Source organism: Osmerus mordax, chromosome 10 (assembly GCF_038355195.1).
Source record: "Osmerus mordax isolate fOsmMor3 chromosome 10, fOsmMor3.pri, whole genome shotgun sequence".
NCBI classification, from domain to species: domain Eukaryota; kingdom Metazoa; phylum Chordata; class Actinopteri; order Osmeriformes; family Osmeridae; genus Osmerus; species Osmerus mordax.
Genome location: NC_090059.1, coordinates 11,943,142 through 11,962,388, shown reverse-complemented (window position 1 = coordinate 11,962,388; position 19,247 = coordinate 11,943,142). Strand labels below are relative to the sequence as shown.

General features: G+C 46.2%; 1 protein-coding gene across 1 annotated transcript; it reads right to left on the bottom strand.

Moving 5' to 3' along the window:
- Positions 1–382: 382 nt before the first annotated feature.
- hectd2 (HECT domain containing 2) lies at positions 383–18,538 on the bottom strand. Its single transcript, XM_067244499.1, has 21 exons — positions 18,021–18,538; positions 17,136–17,262; positions 15,735–15,873; positions 15,545–15,647; positions 14,694–14,783; positions 14,488–14,552; positions 14,344–14,389; positions 12,447–12,556; positions 12,215–12,363; positions 11,997–12,120; positions 11,640–11,736; positions 11,446–11,553; positions 10,832–10,964; positions 10,194–10,282; positions 8,408–8,566; positions 6,288–6,362; positions 6,091–6,178; positions 5,808–5,914; positions 1,984–2,099; positions 1,707–1,850; positions 383–1,594 (listed from the first exon to the last, which is right to left on the bottom strand). Exons 1-21 carry the CDS (start codon positions 18,111–18,113, stop codon positions 1,474–1,476), a joined length of 2,283 nt encoding a protein of 760 aa, XP_067100600.1. The 5' UTR covers positions 18,114–18,538; the 3' UTR covers positions 383–1,473.
- Between the last annotated feature and the right edge of the window lie 709 nt (positions 18,539–19,247).

Sequence of the window (19,247 nt, the reverse complement as noted above, 5' to 3'; positions counted from 1 at the left end):
TTTATATGGGAAGGGCAGCATCTTGTCACCATACATACCTGCCAATCCAGCATGTGATGAACGACAGCAGTATTTCAGAGCGTTCTAAACTTGCCTCTGGAAGAATGTGGTGTCACAGACATGGTCAGTCACCAAAGATAAGAGAGTCTGGGTGGGTGTCCAGTTTTTCCACTCTCACACTGGCCAGAAATAACCTTAGATAAGGAATAACTGCATTGTATGTACCAGTGGTTGGCTTCTTAAATCTTCTTTCCCTTGCAACAGCACATTATTTTACACTTCTTAGACCGACTACTAAATGTTACTAAATGCAAATCACAACTAGCATGGGGGGAAAAAAAACTTTACTTAAAACACACAAAAGATTCTTACACAAGAAAAGTAAACAAAGAAGCTTTTATTAGCTTGGAAACTCTTTCACATGACCATACAGTACAGGACGTGAATAACCTGAGAGTGGACGCTGCAATCACACTAAGATATTACATATAGAACACCAAGATGCTACATAATAACATGTCTAATAGCAACATGACTGACAACTACTCTCACGTTCCCATACAGAATTACACATTTGGTGCACAGTGACTATCAACAACAAATGTTACATGTACATTTCTATGGCACAACCTTCAGTAACATTTCATATCATCCTACATAGCATGACAAACTACTGAACAACTTGGGAGATTAATTTCCCTCTCTGGTCCCAACATTTAAAAGCCAGAAAGGATCGTCAGATCATAATACTCTGGCACACAAACTGCCTCTTCCAATATGGTCCCAACATTTCTGAGGCCAAGCAAAATATATATTAGTTTAAATATGTTAAGGTTTATTCTTTATAATTTACCAACGTCAGAGCGTGACTGAGTCTATTCTTCCAGGCATGCAGGCCTTGGTCAGGGAGAGGCGTAGCTCTGGTTGGTTAGCTAAGGGTTCTCTGTCTCTTTAAGAAAGTCACACCACCCTCTTGCAGAACGTTCTTCAAACTACTTTAACACACACAGTTATTCCTACACACACTCACACACCCTCCTACCGGCACACCCAATTACAGTACACACACACACACACACATTCCTATCATATCCCACATTGAGGTCATGTCTTTAAAAAGCCACACGGCAGTTCTGTTACAACGCGCACCCCCTTTCCCTGTGTCCAGTCTGGTATCAATAAGCCAGAGCTTAGTGGAACACTAGCTAACTACCTGGCAGGGCTGCCAGTCTCTGGAAAGTGTGACCTTGATATGCCTTCAGGGTCTTACAGTAACAGGTGACTTGTTGAGCAATATCTCTGAGTAGTGGGTAACAGGCAGACATGTCCAGACATGCCATGGGTCACCTGCATGTAGACATATCTCATGACCGCAATCCCTGGCAGTCTCTCAAGGTGTGGAAATGTCTGTGTGCACTGGTGCACCTGTGTGATTGTGTGTCGAAGAGTGTGTGTGTGCCCGCGCATGGGAGGTTACTCCAGGCCGAAGCCCTCTGAGTTGGACATGGCGATGGTTATTTTCTGCTTGAGCTCCTTCTTGGTCTTGTACGGAGGCAGGCAGATCTGGTTGAAACAGGTGTGAGAGACCGGCAACCTGGGGATGACAGAGGGATGATGAACATAAACAGACTGACAGGCAGGTGGACAGACTAACGGTCAGACAGACGGACAGACCGACCGACCGACAGAGAGGTCTCCTTCCTCACCAGTCCGTGGAGACGTCCATCCGGGAGATCTTAAAGTTGAGGTCGGCCACACCCCCTACTGGCACACGGTCACTTCCTGTGGAGAAGTGCAGCAGCTTCTTCTGCATCTCGGGAGGAAACGCCAGCACCACCTCCCAGAAGGCCCTGCAGTGTGTGTGTGGGGGGGGCAGGTGTTACAGAGGCCTTTATTGTCTTGATATCCAATGTATCATTAGTCATTTCTATTCCTGTCTTGGGCATCAGTAATGCAAGGAGAGTATAGACGATGGTATGATACCTGACAGTGGGATCAGTCTTGCTGTAGCCCTCATACTGGGCCAGTCTCTGCAGGGTGCTCATGTCCAGGTTAGGACTGCCACACACCAGCACCTCCACCTCCTCTGGACGCAACAGCTGGTAGGACCACAAACACAATCTCTGTTACAATCTTGACCACTCCCCAACCACTATACAACCACCACTGTTAAAGTCATACAGGTTTAGGTTGGTTTAGGTGCAGTTCTACTGACGTGTGTGAAGCCCCCTGTGACCATTTGTGTAAAAAAGGCGATGCAAATAACATTTGATTTGATACTCAGACCTCGTGCATACAGCAGAATGGAATTCAAGATCAACTTCCTGTTCAGTTTTAGACCCCATTATACCTTAGTCATGCGTCCTCCTCAGTAGAGACTCTCTCTATGTAACCTTCACTCTACAAAATGTATATATCTTGGCATCAGTTCACTTCGCTAAAGTGGTTCAAAATGGGAGTTTATTTACATTTACTGCAATGTATAATGCATCAGATCAGATGAATGCATGGATATGATACGTGCTAAGCTTCATGTTCCAGGTCTGATCTGATTGAGTTTGTCCTGTGATGGGCCACAACGTCCTTGACCAGGTTCGACCCAGCTGGGCCGGTCCCAACCTGTTATCACCTCCCAGCCCACAGCCTTATCACTGCTCGGAGCAAGGCTCTGATGGCTCCCAACACAGACACGCCCTCTGTCTCTCACCCTGTCTCTCTCTCTCTCATTGTCACCGTCTCACTCTCTCTCTCTCTCTCTCTCTCTCTCTCTCTCTCTCTCTCTCTCTCTCTCTCTCTCACTGTCACCGTCTATCACTCTCTCTCTCAGCCTGACTCTCACTCTCCCCCTGTTTCAGCCTTTCAAATAACTCTATCCCTCTCTCTCCCACACACTTACACAATCTCTCACACTTTCACCATATATGTCACCCTCCCTCCGCTTACCTTTCCTATCCCTATTCCTGTGCCTCGTACCCTACCCCCTCTATCTACCATCCACTTCCCTATTCCTCCATTCCCCTGCCTCGTGCCTTCCCCCCTCCACCTTTGCTCCACTTTCCAATTAAACCATTCTCCTCCTTCAACCCCCACCCCAGTTCCCGGGCCTTTAACTTATACAACAAGGCTTGTTCAGGCCCTAGGATTACCCATGGCAACATCCCCCCAGTAGAAGGTCAGGGCAGGCTAGGGTTACCAAAGCACCCTCCAACACACCTCCACCTCTCCCTGACACACCCTTCCCCCAACCCCTGCCAATTCCCCTCCCCCACCCCTCCCCCAAAACCTCTTTTGCAGCTGACAGTCGGGTAGATTGTGGTCGCTTACGTAAACACAGAGAGTTTAGACAACTGTTGCATGAGAGGAGGAGGAGGAGGGGGGCTAATTGCTTTCCCTAGTGCTAAAATATGTTCAGCCCTCTATGTCTTGTAACTGACCAACTTAGGTGCTGGTGCATGCCACATGCATATACACATATACATGCACCTCCATTCACATATACATACACAAACAAGCATAATGCACACTCACACAAACACACACACACGTCTGAGAATCAAGGGTATAAAGATAAAGATCCTTTGGTGTGGTTAAACTGATGACATTACAGGCTACCTAATACCAGCAGAGCTACAGGATCTTCTGTCAGGGCATATAGGTGGCCCTGGGGCTAGTAGCCATAACAACAACCCCACAGACGAGCTCCCCCACCCCCTCATGTCATCTGGTAACAGTGAGGGGGATTAGGTTCTCATTAACCCTCCAAGAGAAACCCTTTTAAACCCTCCTGAAACTCCTTAAGGCTGCAGCACTGGAAACGCTGACTGCTGTCCGTCCAGTTTAGCTGAGCTACTGTGGCACACTACCAAGTGTTTCAGTAGCAGACCCAACAGTGGGAGGGGAGGAATGCTGCATCACTGGACACTGTGCACACACACACACCAAGTTAGGATTCGGTATTTCTGGATTCGGTACTTCTGTACATGCTGGTTTGCTGAAAACCACTGAGACATGAACTGAAACACACACACATACAAACAATCAGTTTGGAATCGGGCTTGTAAACAGAAGGTTGCCGGTTCAATTCCCCGTCAATGCCCCCCAAAAAATGACGTTGTGTCCTTGGGCAAGTCACTTCACCCTACTTGCCTCGGGGGAATGTCCCTGTACTTACTGTAAGTCGCTCTGGATAAGAGCGTCTGCTAAAATGACTAAATGTAAATGTAAACAAACTATGGAACGTTCTCTGATGGATGAATACAGCGAACGGCTATAATTAATGTTTAACAGTGCAGGTTTGAGGTTGAGATGGCTGTGGCGCAACAGAAAGGCACTTCATGGCCTCAGTCACGTACACACACGCTGAGGGATGATCCAACTACCTAATATTGATCTCGAAGGTGTTGCTTTGAAGCAAAAACCGACAGGAGACTTCCATCAGTCTGACTGCTGTCATACCTGAGTTAGGTTTATAGAGCATCAAACTGCTGGACCACAGTGAACTGGAGGGTTTGTGTAGAGGGAGAACGCCTGCAACACTCATTTCCAACCACACGTTGTGGCAGCTCACTTCTCTACGTAGCTACTTTACACTCACACAAAGCATTATTATACAAGCGGTACAACAACACCAGCCTACAGTGTGTCTCGTGTACAAACACGTAGGAGTCTCTGCTCCAACAGGCAGTCTAGCTGCAGTTCATTAAACAGTGGTCTGACCCAGACAAACCATATAGACAGATCATAGACAGGGCCCGGGTGTAAAACTCTGCAGGGTTTTGTGAGTCTTGAGACTGTGGCTCTGTGGAGCCCCTGATTGATATGCATGGCTGGGAGTCCTGCCTCTGTACAGTGGGGCAGGGAGCGCAGGGGGTTTCTATAGGGCTCCAACTCTCTCATTGCTCAGGCCTGCCTCTCTGTTTGCTGCAGCAGCCTGGATACTGACTGGAGACAGGGACACACACACGCACATGCAGGCAGACGCACACACACTCACAGTTTGCCCACATGATCACAGTGGGTGAACAGGCACACAAACACACAAGCACATACTTGCACACAACTTCACACAACGCGCATGCACACACACGCACGTGGGGGTAATGGAGAAAACAACCAATAAAGACCCAAGCACGTACGCACCGATGCACATAGACAAGAATGCACACACACAACAGATACACGCACCCAATTACGCACACAACTTCAACCATTAGAAAACGGTGCCAAGAGAGGGGGGCGGGGTACCCCTGTGAACACATTTAGCAAGCCCAGAGAAACAGTAGGCTCTCTCACACACGTGCATGTGCGCACGCACACACAGACAAACACACACTGAGTTTCCACTGAAACTAACATGCACGAGTGGTTAAAAACACTCAACATACCCACAAATCCACCGAAATGCACGCACACACTCACACACAGGCACACACACACACTCACACACGCACGCACACATCCCCCAGCTCTTTCGCTTCTTTCCGCTCGGCCTACCCAGGCCTCCCTGCTGCTTGGTCTGGAAGTTTCGAAGAGCTCTGAGCAGCTAGAGACATGACACCACCTGGCCTCTGTCCTGGGAACCTCCCCCACTCACTGAGAGAGGGAAGGATATCCACAGGAACTCCTATCCTCCTCACATTTCCCGAGCAGCTCGACCCTCAGTAACACACAAACTATCTTTGTTGTGTTTTTTGTCTGTTGGATTATATAGGATGCTATATTGTATTATATTATATATAATGAATCTATAATGAATTCATCCAGTATGCAAGAACTCAAATGTTTCCCAGAGTCATCCAAGCCCTCACCATGAGTGCGTCTGAGGAGCAGACACTGTGGAAGCCGTGGTAGAAAGCAGCAAACTGGCGGAAGATGGACTTGTTCAACAGGAAGTCTATGTACAGCTGGACAAACTCTGCAGGGATGGAAGACACATCACCACATCATCATCATGAGGAGGTATATCAGTCCCACTGTATGTCATGAGCAGTGATCTGAATGAAATGGTTAAGGGATGAGAAATCGCCTTGCATGCAACTGGTTGAGGAGGTGCTTTAGCTCATGGTGAAGCCACCAGTATGGTTCATTTACCTTTCCTGTTCTGGTTGGTGACTGGGATCTTGTCTCCTCCAGACTTCAGGTTGTAGGACTTGACAATTCCCAGTTCCTCATGGCAGACCTGTCACATTATCGTCATCATCACCATCTTCATCGTCACCATTGTTATCATCGTCATCATCAACTTTAACTCTATCACACTAGATACAAAGCTGTGTGTGTGCTCCTACCTGGAAGCTCATACAGAAGTCCTCCTCTATGTTGCCTTCATAGTTGAGGAGCTCAGCCAGACCTCGAGCTAGGTCCTGAAACCCATCACCACTGTGTTACTGACATACTGCACCTTTAACCACATCTATGTCCTTGAGCACGTCACCACTGTGTTATCGACATACTGCACCTTTAACCACATCTATGTCCTTGAGCACATCACCACTGTGTTACTGACATACTGCACCTTTAACCACACCTATGTCCTTGAGCACATCACCACTGTGTTACTTACATACTGCACCTTTAACCACATCTATGTCCTTGAGCACATCAACACTGTGTTATCGGCATACTGCACCTTTAACCACATCTATGTACTTGAGCACATCACCAATGTGTTATCAACATACTGCACCTTTAACCACATCTATGTCCTTGAGCACATCACCACTGTATTACTGACATACTGCACCTTTAACTAGATGCCTGCATCTCTAGTTTGCTATTCAAACACTTGCTTTTTATCTTTCTATAAGAACTGTAACAGCACCAGAGTTATAAAGCATGAGCTGACTTCACAAATCAAAGGAGTTTTAAACACACTATGCTAATGTTGCCAGTGGAAACCCCAGCCTGTGCAACGTCACCTTTACAGTTTTAACGAAGGGAAAATGTGACTAGCAGATTACTTCACTTCTTTCTCTATTCATTGATTCCCTTTTTCATCCCCTGTTCCTTGTTTCTTTGCTGGATCCTACAACAAAATGTTCCTGGCAGTACAGTGGAAACAGCACAACTAGAAGGATAGTTAGTTCTCCCTCATACAGAAGCCATGCACAGGTATGTGGGATGGACTGGATCTTGTGAGTCATTACAGTGACTTGGCTTTTCAGAGAGAGGTGGAGAAGGTTAGCCCTTCTCATCTGAGTCAAATCCAGTCCAACAGTTGGTTCACAAAGTCCAAAGTCAAACTGACAATGCACTATTTAGAACATAGTTACATAAGTGTTTCTTCCTAATAAGGAATTTCCAGTGGCAGCTTTATTGTATTAAATAGTAAGTGCAAATATACATGTTCTGCTATTTTTCCATGTGATATAAGCTTCTTAAATGACTCAAACTGGAAACCATACAACATGATCTATTTGGATCACTGGACAGACGTTAGAAATAGTTTTAACAAAATCATTTGTTTTGGGAATTGTGTTCCAATTCTAGTGGAGAGAGTGTATGCCCAAAAGAGAGATAAACACATGTAGAGGCTGTTATATAAGCCTGGAGGCCCATGGCCAGCTGCCCAGCTACACACACAAACACACACACCAACATCTGGCCTCAGCAAGACTGACTTGACAAATCCCACAATTTGGAGACAGTCATACTTTTGTATCATACACAATGAATATCTGACACTACTCAAATATCAAAATGAATAATTAGTATTAGTATCTGGCTTGATTTCGATAACATAATAGAATCCGGGAAAGCATGACACAACAAATTGTTGCGTGTTCTTCGTTTGTCAAGCTCAGTGTGCGGTTTAAAAGTGAAGCATCAGAGCCCTCTGCTGGTAAGTAAAAGGAACATACACTATTTATTTAACTCCTCATTTATTCAAAGTGATATAATATTACGTTTTTATGCTGACTCAGCAGTGAGAGCTGTGAATCTGACACCTCAGCCTCAGTGTGTGAGTGTGTTTATGAGTGTAACTGTGTGTGTGTTTGAGCATGTGTGTACGCCAGCAGATTGCTCCTATCCCACTCCTGTGCCACGCTCACACTTCAGCACCTCCTCATGAGTCATCTGCCCGTGCCACAGTCCTATTACCAGCATCACACTCTGCTGTGGCCAGGTACTAATCACACTGCCAGTGCAGAACTCCTCCCAGCACCCCCCCTCTTGACACCCAGTGGATAATTGTTAACAAAGTATGGAGAACTTGACCAACTGTTCTAGCTTGGGTCAAAAGCGGGTTCACCCTCTTCCCTTCATTATATTAAGACCAATGATATCATCTCAAAATGACACTGCAACTCTGACCAGTCAATGCACCAACCCAGATATATCAAGTATACTTTAAAGACAGTATGTTACTCAGAAGTACAATTTGACCTGGGGGGGCAAAGCTACATACCGGCATGACCTGCTGCAGGTCGTCCAGGGAAAGTGTTGCCATGCCGACAGGAGCGTCTGGATTGCAGGGTGGAACCGGTGGGGTTAGAAGCTTCTTGTAGACACAGGGCGGAAAGCGGATGTCCAAAGTGATGCTGTTGTACACAGCTAGGCCCATAAGCTGTTATACAACCAGTTAAGGTTAAACAACAGTGGCAATGCAACATGCCCACACATACACACAGGAAATAGGGAGGCCCACGGGCAGTGAGGTGGGACTGGGGAAGGAAGTTAGGCCTGGGGAAGGAGGTGGGGAGGAAGTCGGGACTGAGAAAGGTGGGGAGAAGGAAAGAGGTAGGGAAGGGGAGAAAGAGACAGGGAAGGAGGGGAGACTGAGGGAAGGAGTTTGGGACTGGCAAACGTGGGGGTGGGGAAGGAGGTGGAAAAGGAGAGACGGTAGAAAAAGGAGAGAAGGTGGGAGTGGGGAGGGCCTCTGGCAGCTGCTACTGGCTGCTGTCTACATGTGGAGACCAGATGGAACTACAGACTAGAGGAAGGGGGAGGAGCTAGTGCTATATACATAGCAGTACATTCAGGGAGAGAGAAAACAGATAGATGGAAAACAAAAGAGAGAGAGATAAAGGCAGTAAGAAGAGAGAGACCCAGATTGGAAAGAGAGAGAGGAACAATGGGGGAGAGAAAAACGAGAAATAGAGAGAGGGAAAGAGAGAAAGAAAGAGAGAAAGAATATAGGGAGACTCATATGGGAATGAGAAAGAGAGAAATTAAGGCTCTCCCTTGATTTCTTAACGTCTGTCCCCTTAAAGCCCGGGGCAGTATGCTAGCTAGGTAGACAGCAGTTTAGAAACAGTCTGAGGGTTCCTGGCATGGCCATCAGGAACATTCCACAGGAACTGAAGATGAGACTGAGCTGCGGCAGACCTAGGACACCGCACAACTATACGTAACTCTCCTTCATCTCTCCATCACACACCACAAGCCCCATCAAGCCCGTCCAGAAAGAGAGCACAAACACACACAAATGCACTATGACATCACAAGCTGTGTGTTTCTGTCTATCCTCCTTATCCTCTCTTTCTTTTCTTTGCTCCCCTCTCTCTCTCTCTCTCTCTCTCTCTCTCCTTCTGTCTGGCACCCCTCCTTTGACTCTTTTATTCTGATCTCCCTAAAGTGACATGGCACTTTTCTATTTCTTCACATCAATGTGTCCCAGACTGCGTGTTATGTACAGACATAGACTGACAGGCAGACACACACACACACACACACACATTCACACACACATACACAAAGAGACAAATTCAGAAACCAGAGACGGACGGACAGAGCCACCTCTGTGAGAGGTGAGGTTGAAGGGAAGTGGGCAGGACAACGTGTCCGAGGAGAGGAGACAGTGAGCAGGGTGATGGCAGGACAGGAGCCCTGCTGGCAGGCTGGTTCCCTCCCTGCCCCTCATCTCTTCTGTTGTGATTGTGCAGCGAAGCAAGGCTGGTCAGCCGCAGAGAGAAACACTGCCACGTGAACACTACTCCACAGATGACAGGCTACCGCATAAGACCAGATATACACACACACACACACTACCACAGCTAAGATGAGCTACTGTAATGTTAACATAGTGCCTTTCATCACAACATTTCTCTGTTTACAGTTAAATTGAGTAGGCCCATAGACTTGGCAGCATTTAATCTAGAGACACAGGAACTGGATCTAGACATTGATAGGCTGTTAACACTTCCTCCCTCACTGATAGGTTGTAAACATCCCACTATAGAATCAAAGGATACAGCACCAACCAATCGGAACTCAGAGTTGTTGTCACACTTCCAGCTGCTGAACCAGTGACAGTGGGAGTCCTTCTGGAATGTAAACATGCCTGGAGAGAAGGACACACAAAAAAAACACATAAAGCTGTAAAACATATGTCCAGATATGACACAGAACACACACAGTCATACACAATCTCTCTCTCTCTCTCTCTCTCTCTCTCTCTCTCTCTCTCTCTCTCTCTCTCTCTCTCTCTCTCTCACTCTCACTCTCTCTCTCTCTCTCTCTCTCACACACACACAAACACAATCTCTGACCTGGGAGGGAAGACTAACACTGTCAGAGAGCATGAGTTTCTTTTTCCAGAATCTAAGAGTCCCTGAGAGAATGAGTGTGTCTATTAATAAAGTAGTCAGCAGCGGCTGGTTTTCTCTATCATGGGAACCTTCAACAGGCATGAGAACTAAGTCTAGTGTGTGTGTGTGTGTGTGTGTGTGTGTGTGTGTGTGTGTGTGTGTGTGTGTGTGTGTGTGTGTGTGACTGTTCAGTGAACAATGTGTGGGTGTGAGAAAGTAAGAGCAAATGGAGAGCTTGATAAATAATCGCTATTTGTATTCTTATAGAGGAAAAAGAGCAAACATTTTCTCGTCTGTCGTACCATAGTCCATGTGAAAAATCTGACGAATCAGGAGAAGGAACCACTCCTTGGTGAGTCCGCCCATGTCTAGCCCCGCCTCTCCGACAAAGGTCACTCTTAGCTTCTTCTTCAGGTCTGCACGGTTTCTGGTCAACTGATAAATAACAAAGCAAGATGGTGGTCAGATGACACATTGAACTCGAACATGAAAACCAACAGTGGCTATTGTTGAGCCAATCACTGTGACAAAACTTGGTAAGGTGGCCAAGATCATTTAAGGTTTTGGTACATCCAAGATGTGGTTTCTCTGGGAGAATCTACATTTCCTCTTTGGTTCCAGCCTTCAGAAGACTGAGAGAACTGAAGACATGATCTCAGGACAGTGGAATCCTCCATGATTCACAATCTGTGTTAGCATCACTGCTCAGCCCAGCTACAGTTATCATGACATCATAGTTAGCTCCAGACTTCAGCTCATCCACAGTGCTAACATTACATCATTGTTAGCTCCAGACCTCAGCCCCTGCTACAGGTCTAATGCTCTGGCAGACAGGACCATGAGTGTGCTGCTGTTACCTAATGTGGGTTTATGTGTGCGGTGGGGGTTGCACGTGTGTGTGTGTGTGTCTGATTACCTCATCAAGTGAGTCTGCTACCAGCTGCAGCCGCCTGACCCTGATGTTGAGGAAGAGAAGGCTCATGTCCACTCTCTGTCTACGACTCACCTTGTCCACAAGACTTTGCTGAAACACACAGCAGATACACTGCTTTTAGCCAGGTGGAACCACAGTGCATACTCGGTGTACAGTTGTGTGTGTCTTTGACTTACCCTGGCAGTGCTGATCATTTGTTGTTCTGAGTCTCTCTGGATGATGGCTTTCTTCACCCCAGCAGACAGGATGAAGGGGAATTGACAGAAGGTGAACCTTGGGGACAGATCATGAACACATTGAGACTCAAGACCCTATTTCGCAGGTGAAGAGCAATGAGAAACCTGTAGTACATAGAATAGTAGAGAATGTCTGAAACAATAGGAGAGGCCTTCAATAGGAGAGGCCTTCAATAGGAGAGGCCTTCGATAGGAGAGGCCTTCGATAGGAGAGGCCTTCAATAGGAGAGGCCTTCCTCGTATAGCTAGCAAGAGGATGCCTCCTAGCTCCTGGTGGAGCTAGCAGGAGAGTCTGACCTGGTGGAGGGGCCCTGGGCCTGCCAGGAGCGGTAGTCCTCCATGTAGTCGGTCAGCTCCAGACTGGGGTTGTAGAAGTCTGCGTAGGGCAGCAGAGGACGACTGGACAGGCTGTTGGCTGCATCTGCAGAGGCAAGGAACCACGGGGCCAGAGGTCAGCGGTCAGAGTTAGAATCAATGAGCTTGGGAAAGAGGTGGAGGTGGTTCTAGGGACTCACTAAGCAGAGAGAGGACTTTGGTGGCGGAGGGGATCCACCAGGAGCACTTGGCCAGGGGCGGAAGCTCCTCCGGCTTGGAGGGGAACAGGCGAGTGGAGATGAAGAGATGCACACGCTCCACAAGGTGCTTCAAGCGCTTAGAAGACAGTCTGGAGCAAAGCACAGCTTGATCAACACTCCTCATCAGCAGCAGAAACATATTACGGACAGGCGGACGGACGGACGGACTCACTTCTTCAGCCAGTGCATTAAGACATGCAGATCTGCCTCGGCCAGCGCTGCCACTTGTCTCAGTAGATGAGCATAGATGACATAGGTGGCTGGACTGGTACACTGGGGGTTCTGGAAACAAGGGAGGAGGGGGTGACAGACAGTAACAGAGAGAGGCAGAGTGAGAGAGCAAGAGAGAGCGAGAGGGAGACATTGACAAAGGGTGATAAAGCGACAGAGAGGGCAAGAGAGTGGGAGTAAAAGAAAGAGAGGGTTGTTTAAATAGAGCTCCGTCAGAAAGGAAATATGTGTTTTTCATTGCGACGGGGCAGCGAGACGTCTGGTTTGTAATAAAGAGGCTGAGACAGATTGGCATGACCGAGCAAACCAGACTGCTCTGCTCCAACATGACCTCATCTGCTACTGCAGGGGATGGGGAGAAAGGGAGAGAGAAAGAGGGGGATCATGAAGAAAGGACAGAAAGTAGCTGGAGAGGGGGAAGAGAGTGGGAACAGAGAGAGGGGACAGAGAACAGGAGAGGGGGAGGTAGAGGGGGAGATTTGACATGGAGATGAGGGAGAGAGGAGTGTAGAAAGCGGGTAGCGGGGGATAGAGGTACTGGGGTAAAACGAGAAGCTAAAGAGAGAGAACAGGAGGGGAGAGAGAGAGAGACAGAAACAGAGAATAGAGGGGAGAGTCACACAGGCACATACATCCAGATGGAGGGGGGAAGGAGGGCGCAAGCTTGAGAAAAAAGGTCAGTTTTAATAGGAAAAGCAGGTTTCAGGGTGACATCACCACCACACACTTCCACCCAGCCACTGCCCTCTGCCTTTTAACATCACACAGAATCGGCTGCTATGTGGGTCAGGCAGACCATCAAGGGCCCACACATCAATGCAGCAGACCACCATAATCACCGTCAGACTACATCTAAACCAGAGAGAGAGAGAGACAGAGAGAGAGAGAGACACAGAGAGAGAGAGAGAGAGAGAGAGAGAGAGAGAGAGAGAGAGAGAGAGAGAGAGAGAGAGACAGACAGAGAGACAGAGAGACAGAGAGACAGAGAGAGAGAGAGAGAGAGAGAGAGAGAGAGAGAGAGAGAGAGAGAGAGAGAGAGAGAGAGAGAGAGAGAGAGAGAGAGAGAGAGAGAGAGAGAGAGAGAGAGAGAGAGAGAGAGAGAGAGAGAGAGAGAGAGAGAAAGAGAGAGAGCTTGGAGAGCTCAGTTAGAATCACAGTAAAACTGTTTTTACTATTTAACTCACTGCCCTGTTGAATTAAAGGAAACCATGTCTTTTAAGAAACAGAGAAAAGTAGTTTCCATCCTGTCTCCCAGACTCTGAGGCTGACGTTTATGTCCATATTTGGATGTTGCCGAGCCTGCCTTTCTAGCTCATGTGTGAAGTAAACACTTAGCTATCATTATGGAGAGGGTGGTGTGTCTGTGTGTGTGTCTGTGTATGTGTGCGTGTGTGTGTGTCTGTCTGTCTGTGTGTATGTATGTGTGTGTGTGTTTGAGTGTGTGTGTGTGTGCGCACGCCTGAATTATGACTGGAGCAAATGGTCCATGTGGTGAGAGAGGAGATCAAGAGTTTTCTCGAGTTTCTGACTGCCTTGCCAGTGACTCTGAGACTGCTATACTCAACACTGAATTTCTAAAATGACAGGGCTTAACTGTACAGCACAAAGAGTATGTGTTTAAGTCTGTGTGTGTGCATGTGTGTGTTTCATGAAAAAAAACGATGTAACTTCTCTAATGAGGAAATTGCAGCTGTTTAAGGAAAGTACTCCATGTTCTACAGTCATAATGGCCTATTTATAGTCTGGCATGTGCTATCAGACATCAATTTGTCTGTGAGTGTGTGTGTGGTGTGTGTGTGTGCGTGTGTGCGAATGTACATGCGAGAGAGAGCGGTTACCTGAACAAGGATGAAATAGGCCCTGAGATCATCTTTCGTCCGACGCCTGAAACAAAGGCCAGATATTTAAAGACGCCGTGTTTGCTACTGTAAGTACCAAGACGAGTGTATACACAAGTGTGTAACGATGCTCGACGCCCTCACCCCTTCCATTCTCTCAGCAGACAGTTGATGATGCCCTTGAGCACAGCCTTCTGGGTGTCAGGAGGCTGGAGAAGCAGCAAGAAATGTTCTCCGTTATTTAGACCCAGAGTGTGCTTTGCATTGGACATCAAATGCATCGACGATGACAGAATTCGTACTTTCCCTAGCATACGTCGTAAAACAAACGGTTATGTTAGTCAACGTACTGTGAGAGGTAGTGCATCGTAGACAGCATTGACAAACTTGGTGTTGATTCCTGAGTCCTCCGTCGTGTTGAAAGGAGCATTTGCTTCTTTCTGAAAGGGAACATAAACACATGTTTAGGCAGACACGTGACACAGCCATTTTCTTTACCAGGCTGACTTCTTTACATAGTCCACACCACAGTTCCCCATTCACCAAGTCCAAGTCTCTACCATTAGACGAATGGGGCATTCTGGGTTTACAGACAGATAAGTCAGCCTCATGGTATAGCTCCAAACCTCTCAGTGTAAATGTCAAATTCACTTCCTGTATGTAAGACTCTGAGGGCTGTTAATGATGTTTTGACATCTCGACTCTCATGACCTCCATCAACTAACAACTACCGCCTGTCACCATAACAAGACATTTTACTAGCTATTACCTGCCCAACCCCCCACCCTTCATGACCATCCACTCCCTCTATACCTCTGTGCTCACAAGGAATGATCACCATGGAAACCAGGCACAGGTGCTGTTTTTTTAACAGCCTCCTGAATGACTTCATTCATTCATCTGCAGACTGAATAACAACTCGCTAAATGCCCCTTTTCCTGTGCCTCAGAAAGAGCCCATTCACACACTTAGCTCCAACCGAAACAATGACCACCTTCTGTTCCACCTATCAGCAGCAGATCACATTTAAAGAAATAATACTGAATTGTGCTATTTCAATTGTATATTAGGTCGTATTAAGGTAGGATAAAGTCAGAATAAAGCATGGATTAAAGCACACATGATAACTGTCCACTATTAGACAATCATGACACGCAGCCAGGATGGACCAGTTCACAGCCAGCCAATGGTGTCATCCCACCTTGAAGGCAGCGTTGAGTTCCAGGAAGGAGCCAAACGTGGTCCAGTAGAACTCATGGACCATCCTCCAGTCTCCTGAGACAGTGGCCCTGTCCATGTCCTCCCTGGACCAACACAACAGAAACACACACACTGTAGGACTGGATAGATCTGTTGTGATGATGATGATGATGATGTGTGTGTGTGCTCACAGGAACTCTTTGGTGGTCTTGGTTCGTAAAGGGATGACAGGTTCGGAGGAGAGGCGTGCCTTAACGTCTGGGGGCAGGATGTCGATGGTGATGCGGTGTTTCTGTTTGACCTCAGGGCACAGGGGGGGCAGCTCTCTACCTGCAATATAACCTATTTAACATCAGTCATGTACTAAAGACTACAGCTACATCATACAAACTGTGCTTTACTTTGTATAAACCTCTCCTGTACGGTTCTACACAATGCTGTATCACAAGCTAATACATTAAATCACAACATAAAAACAGGCCGTGACACTGAAAGGCAATGGGTCCAAGTATAAGTCTCCATATCTCCACTCACCCCTGCATCGTCAACTAACAACTTTGAACGTCACATCTAAACATAGAGTTGGTCCATAAACTAGCCATATATGTGACTGGTCTGCAGAACGCGGGTTATTATCCAGAATAGCACATGTAGAGCTATGGTGGATTTAGACTGTGGTTATGGAGACCGTTTATGGATGTCGTGACTCAGATTCAGAGACAGTCCAGAACAAATGTGCTAGTCTGAGTAACAACCTTCAACAGCTTGTGTTGTGAAAACACTTCAGTCTGACTCAGCAGCTACACAAGACACAACTACAGATGCAAACACACATTCTGTGCGTGCACACACACACACACACTCTCTCACTCTGTTCATTCAGCTGCCACTATGCACAACAACAGACTTCTGCCTATTGCATCCAGAGCCACTTCCCCTCTGCAAAGAAAGGCCTGCCATGATAGTTGTCCTTAATCCTCTAGTCTCCTTCAGCATCTTTCATCTGAGAGGAGAGGAGCAGCTACCACACATCTGCCTCCCAGTTCTTGGCAGTTCATTCAAACCAGACGTCCGTCGTTCACTTTGAAATTCAAACAGACTCTTTTGTGAAACACAGTGAAAGAGATTCATCTTGAAAGCTCCTCACTGATGTTTCTAAATGTCAAAGTGCTCCTCTGTCTAGCACATCATTGTTGTCATTGAGTGGAGCCCAGACAGTTGATAAAAAACAGAACATCTGAATATGAATAAGAGGTGAGTGAACCAGCAGACAACACCTGGGAGGTTCATTAGCTTTAGAAGGAATTAGCTTTACATTATAAAGCACCATTCGTAACTAAGGCTGTTACAAGCAAACAAGCTGCACAGAGACTGCACTTCTTACATCTAATTCCCACAATATAGTGGTGGTTTACTAAAGAGTTTGAAATCCAATAAAGATATTACCGCCAGTGTATACAAAACCAAGACACATAGAAGAACTGACATGCCATATCTTGGGTTGTATAAGGGTTTCAAAGTACCTTACTGTGTCGGCCATTATGAATGTGTTGTAAACATGTTAACCTGTAGCTACAACAGATGGGACATACCATGTTTGATGCTGGGCAGGATAAAGGGGGAAGAAAGACAGCGACCAGCAGCATCTCTCTTCTGATTGGCTGTAGACATGAGACTGCTGATGGAGGGGTATGGAAGCTTTGGCCCTCGCTCTAAAACCTGTCACAAAACACATCAGTAATATCTGATCATTTATCAATTATAAATCAAGATTCTTCTTCTTTATTATACCCTCACACATTATAATATGTTTTGCACTCTCTAAAATGAAAACCCGCCATGGCTTTTCCACCATTGGCATGGATAGGTGATTTATAACAGTGATAGGTTACCTCCTGTGAACCCCTTGGATTTACTCATTTGTTATGTACTATTATAACTGCCTTCAAAACTAATCACCATACGCTAAATTAGGCTACTCAATTAGAAACCACATTAAAAACCACTGAAACCACAGCTATTTAGAGACTATTGGGCCCCTTTTATAGACAGCAGTGATAATGTTACTTCATCTGGTAGAAATGATGACTCACACAGTTCCAACAGTATATAGTTAGAGAACACAGAAAGAAGAGTTGGCCAAAACGTCCCACCCTAAAGTTTCAACACTGACACATTCTCCATAAGGCAAGCTCGGATATAATAAGGGGACATTTTACACAGGGTTAGGAATGTCTAGCTCATCTTTGAACATTTCCAAGAGGCAGCAAATTGAAAGTGAATGCATTTCCATACATCCCGCACTTAAGACGATAACGTTAATTGGCCAACAATATTGCTGCCAATTACACAAATTAGTTAGAAACAATATTTTATTGTGAAGCGGATGTCATATAATGTATTTAAATAGTTTGTGGTCTTACAAGTGGCTGCAACGCATCATATATCTATAGTCTTGGTAGGTATGCTATACTTACGGATGTGGAGTGATTGAAGATCGGGGGAAGTCTGTCTCTCTCCTTCTCCCTCTGACACAACGGCGTGTTATTCTCCCTCATATTCAACAGCATTTCTTTTGCTTGTCTCGTTTAAGTTGCAGTCACAGACATTTACGCTAAAGCATATGACCTAACAAAAAAGATACATAATACCCGCATACTCGTTAACAAAACATTCAGGAATCGGTATCTGTTATAAAGTAACATTTATGGACCGAAAAGGCTCCAAGTCTTCATGGCAAGCAGGTGAGTACTGTAGGCTCGCTCAAAAGTTGTCGAAGGCGCGCGGGCGGTCTGATGCTGCGAACTAGTATTAAACTCCGACGAGTCTGCGTCCAAATTATATTATCACTATTCTAACGAATTCTCTATACATACATCATTTCCAACGAAAGGAGTCTTATCGTCTAAGTCTGTAGCGCAGCTGTACACATGCGCCATATTGTTTGAAAAGTTCATAGTTACAAGCTTGGATACCAGAGTTGTCCTTACGTAAGCGCCCGACCCTCTCCGCGCCTGTGAAGTTGCCGTGTATGTACTGAACTTGAGTGAGAACTCAGCCCCTCCTCAGTCCCTCCACCCTGTTCTAGTGAGACTACGACGAAAATACTAAGAGGTCGGACGTGTTAATCTGTGGGACGTTTGGCGGCTGCTAGAGATCACAGGTCAAAGGCAATCATATAATATATGAAATATTATTTCTCCCCTACTTTAGACTATGTAGTGGAAATGTTGTATTCTGCAAAAAATTCTAAGAAATTTAAAGCAATTCAACCACTGGGCAAGCAGGATGTCTGCTCTTTCAAACATATTTTAAACCAGGTTCCAAACGTTAAGCACTGGTGCTGTGTGACAGTGAGATAATTCTGTCTACATTGCATTTTGCTGATTTAAGTTAATAAGAACTCCTGTCTTGTCTTAACTTGCTCTACTCTAGTCTGTTGGACTGTCTGATACAGGTGCCAGCATTCATTATTTTTCATTTAGAATCACTGTCTACCTTGGTTCTAGACAGATGAGAAAGTATAAATACAGCCGTGGAACAGTCAAACTGGACTTCCCAGGTCCGTAAGGATCCTAGGTCTGTTAGGGTCTGACTCCAGCAGGGGGCAGAAGAGGCCTGTTTAGAGACAGCCTTCCACCGGTCCTATCAGCGCTGCCCCACAGTGCAGTTTTGTAATGTTCCAAATGGGGCTGGTAGTGTAC

Bases quoted from the DNA above. Each gene is read 5' to 3' on its own strand.
- hectd2 (XM_067244499.1), bottom strand. From the start codon at position 18,113: ATGCTGTTGAATATGAGGGAGAATAACACGCCGTTGTGTCAGAGGGAG. The intron at 14,553-14,693 runs GTACGTTGACTA...CTGCTTCTCCAG, and splicing joins ACGATGCACTACCTCTCACA to CCTCCTGACACCCAGAAGGC. The intron at 5,915-6,090 runs GTAAATGAACCA...CCATCCCTGCAG, and splicing joins CACCAACCAGAACAGGAAAG to AGTTTGTCCAGCTGTACATA.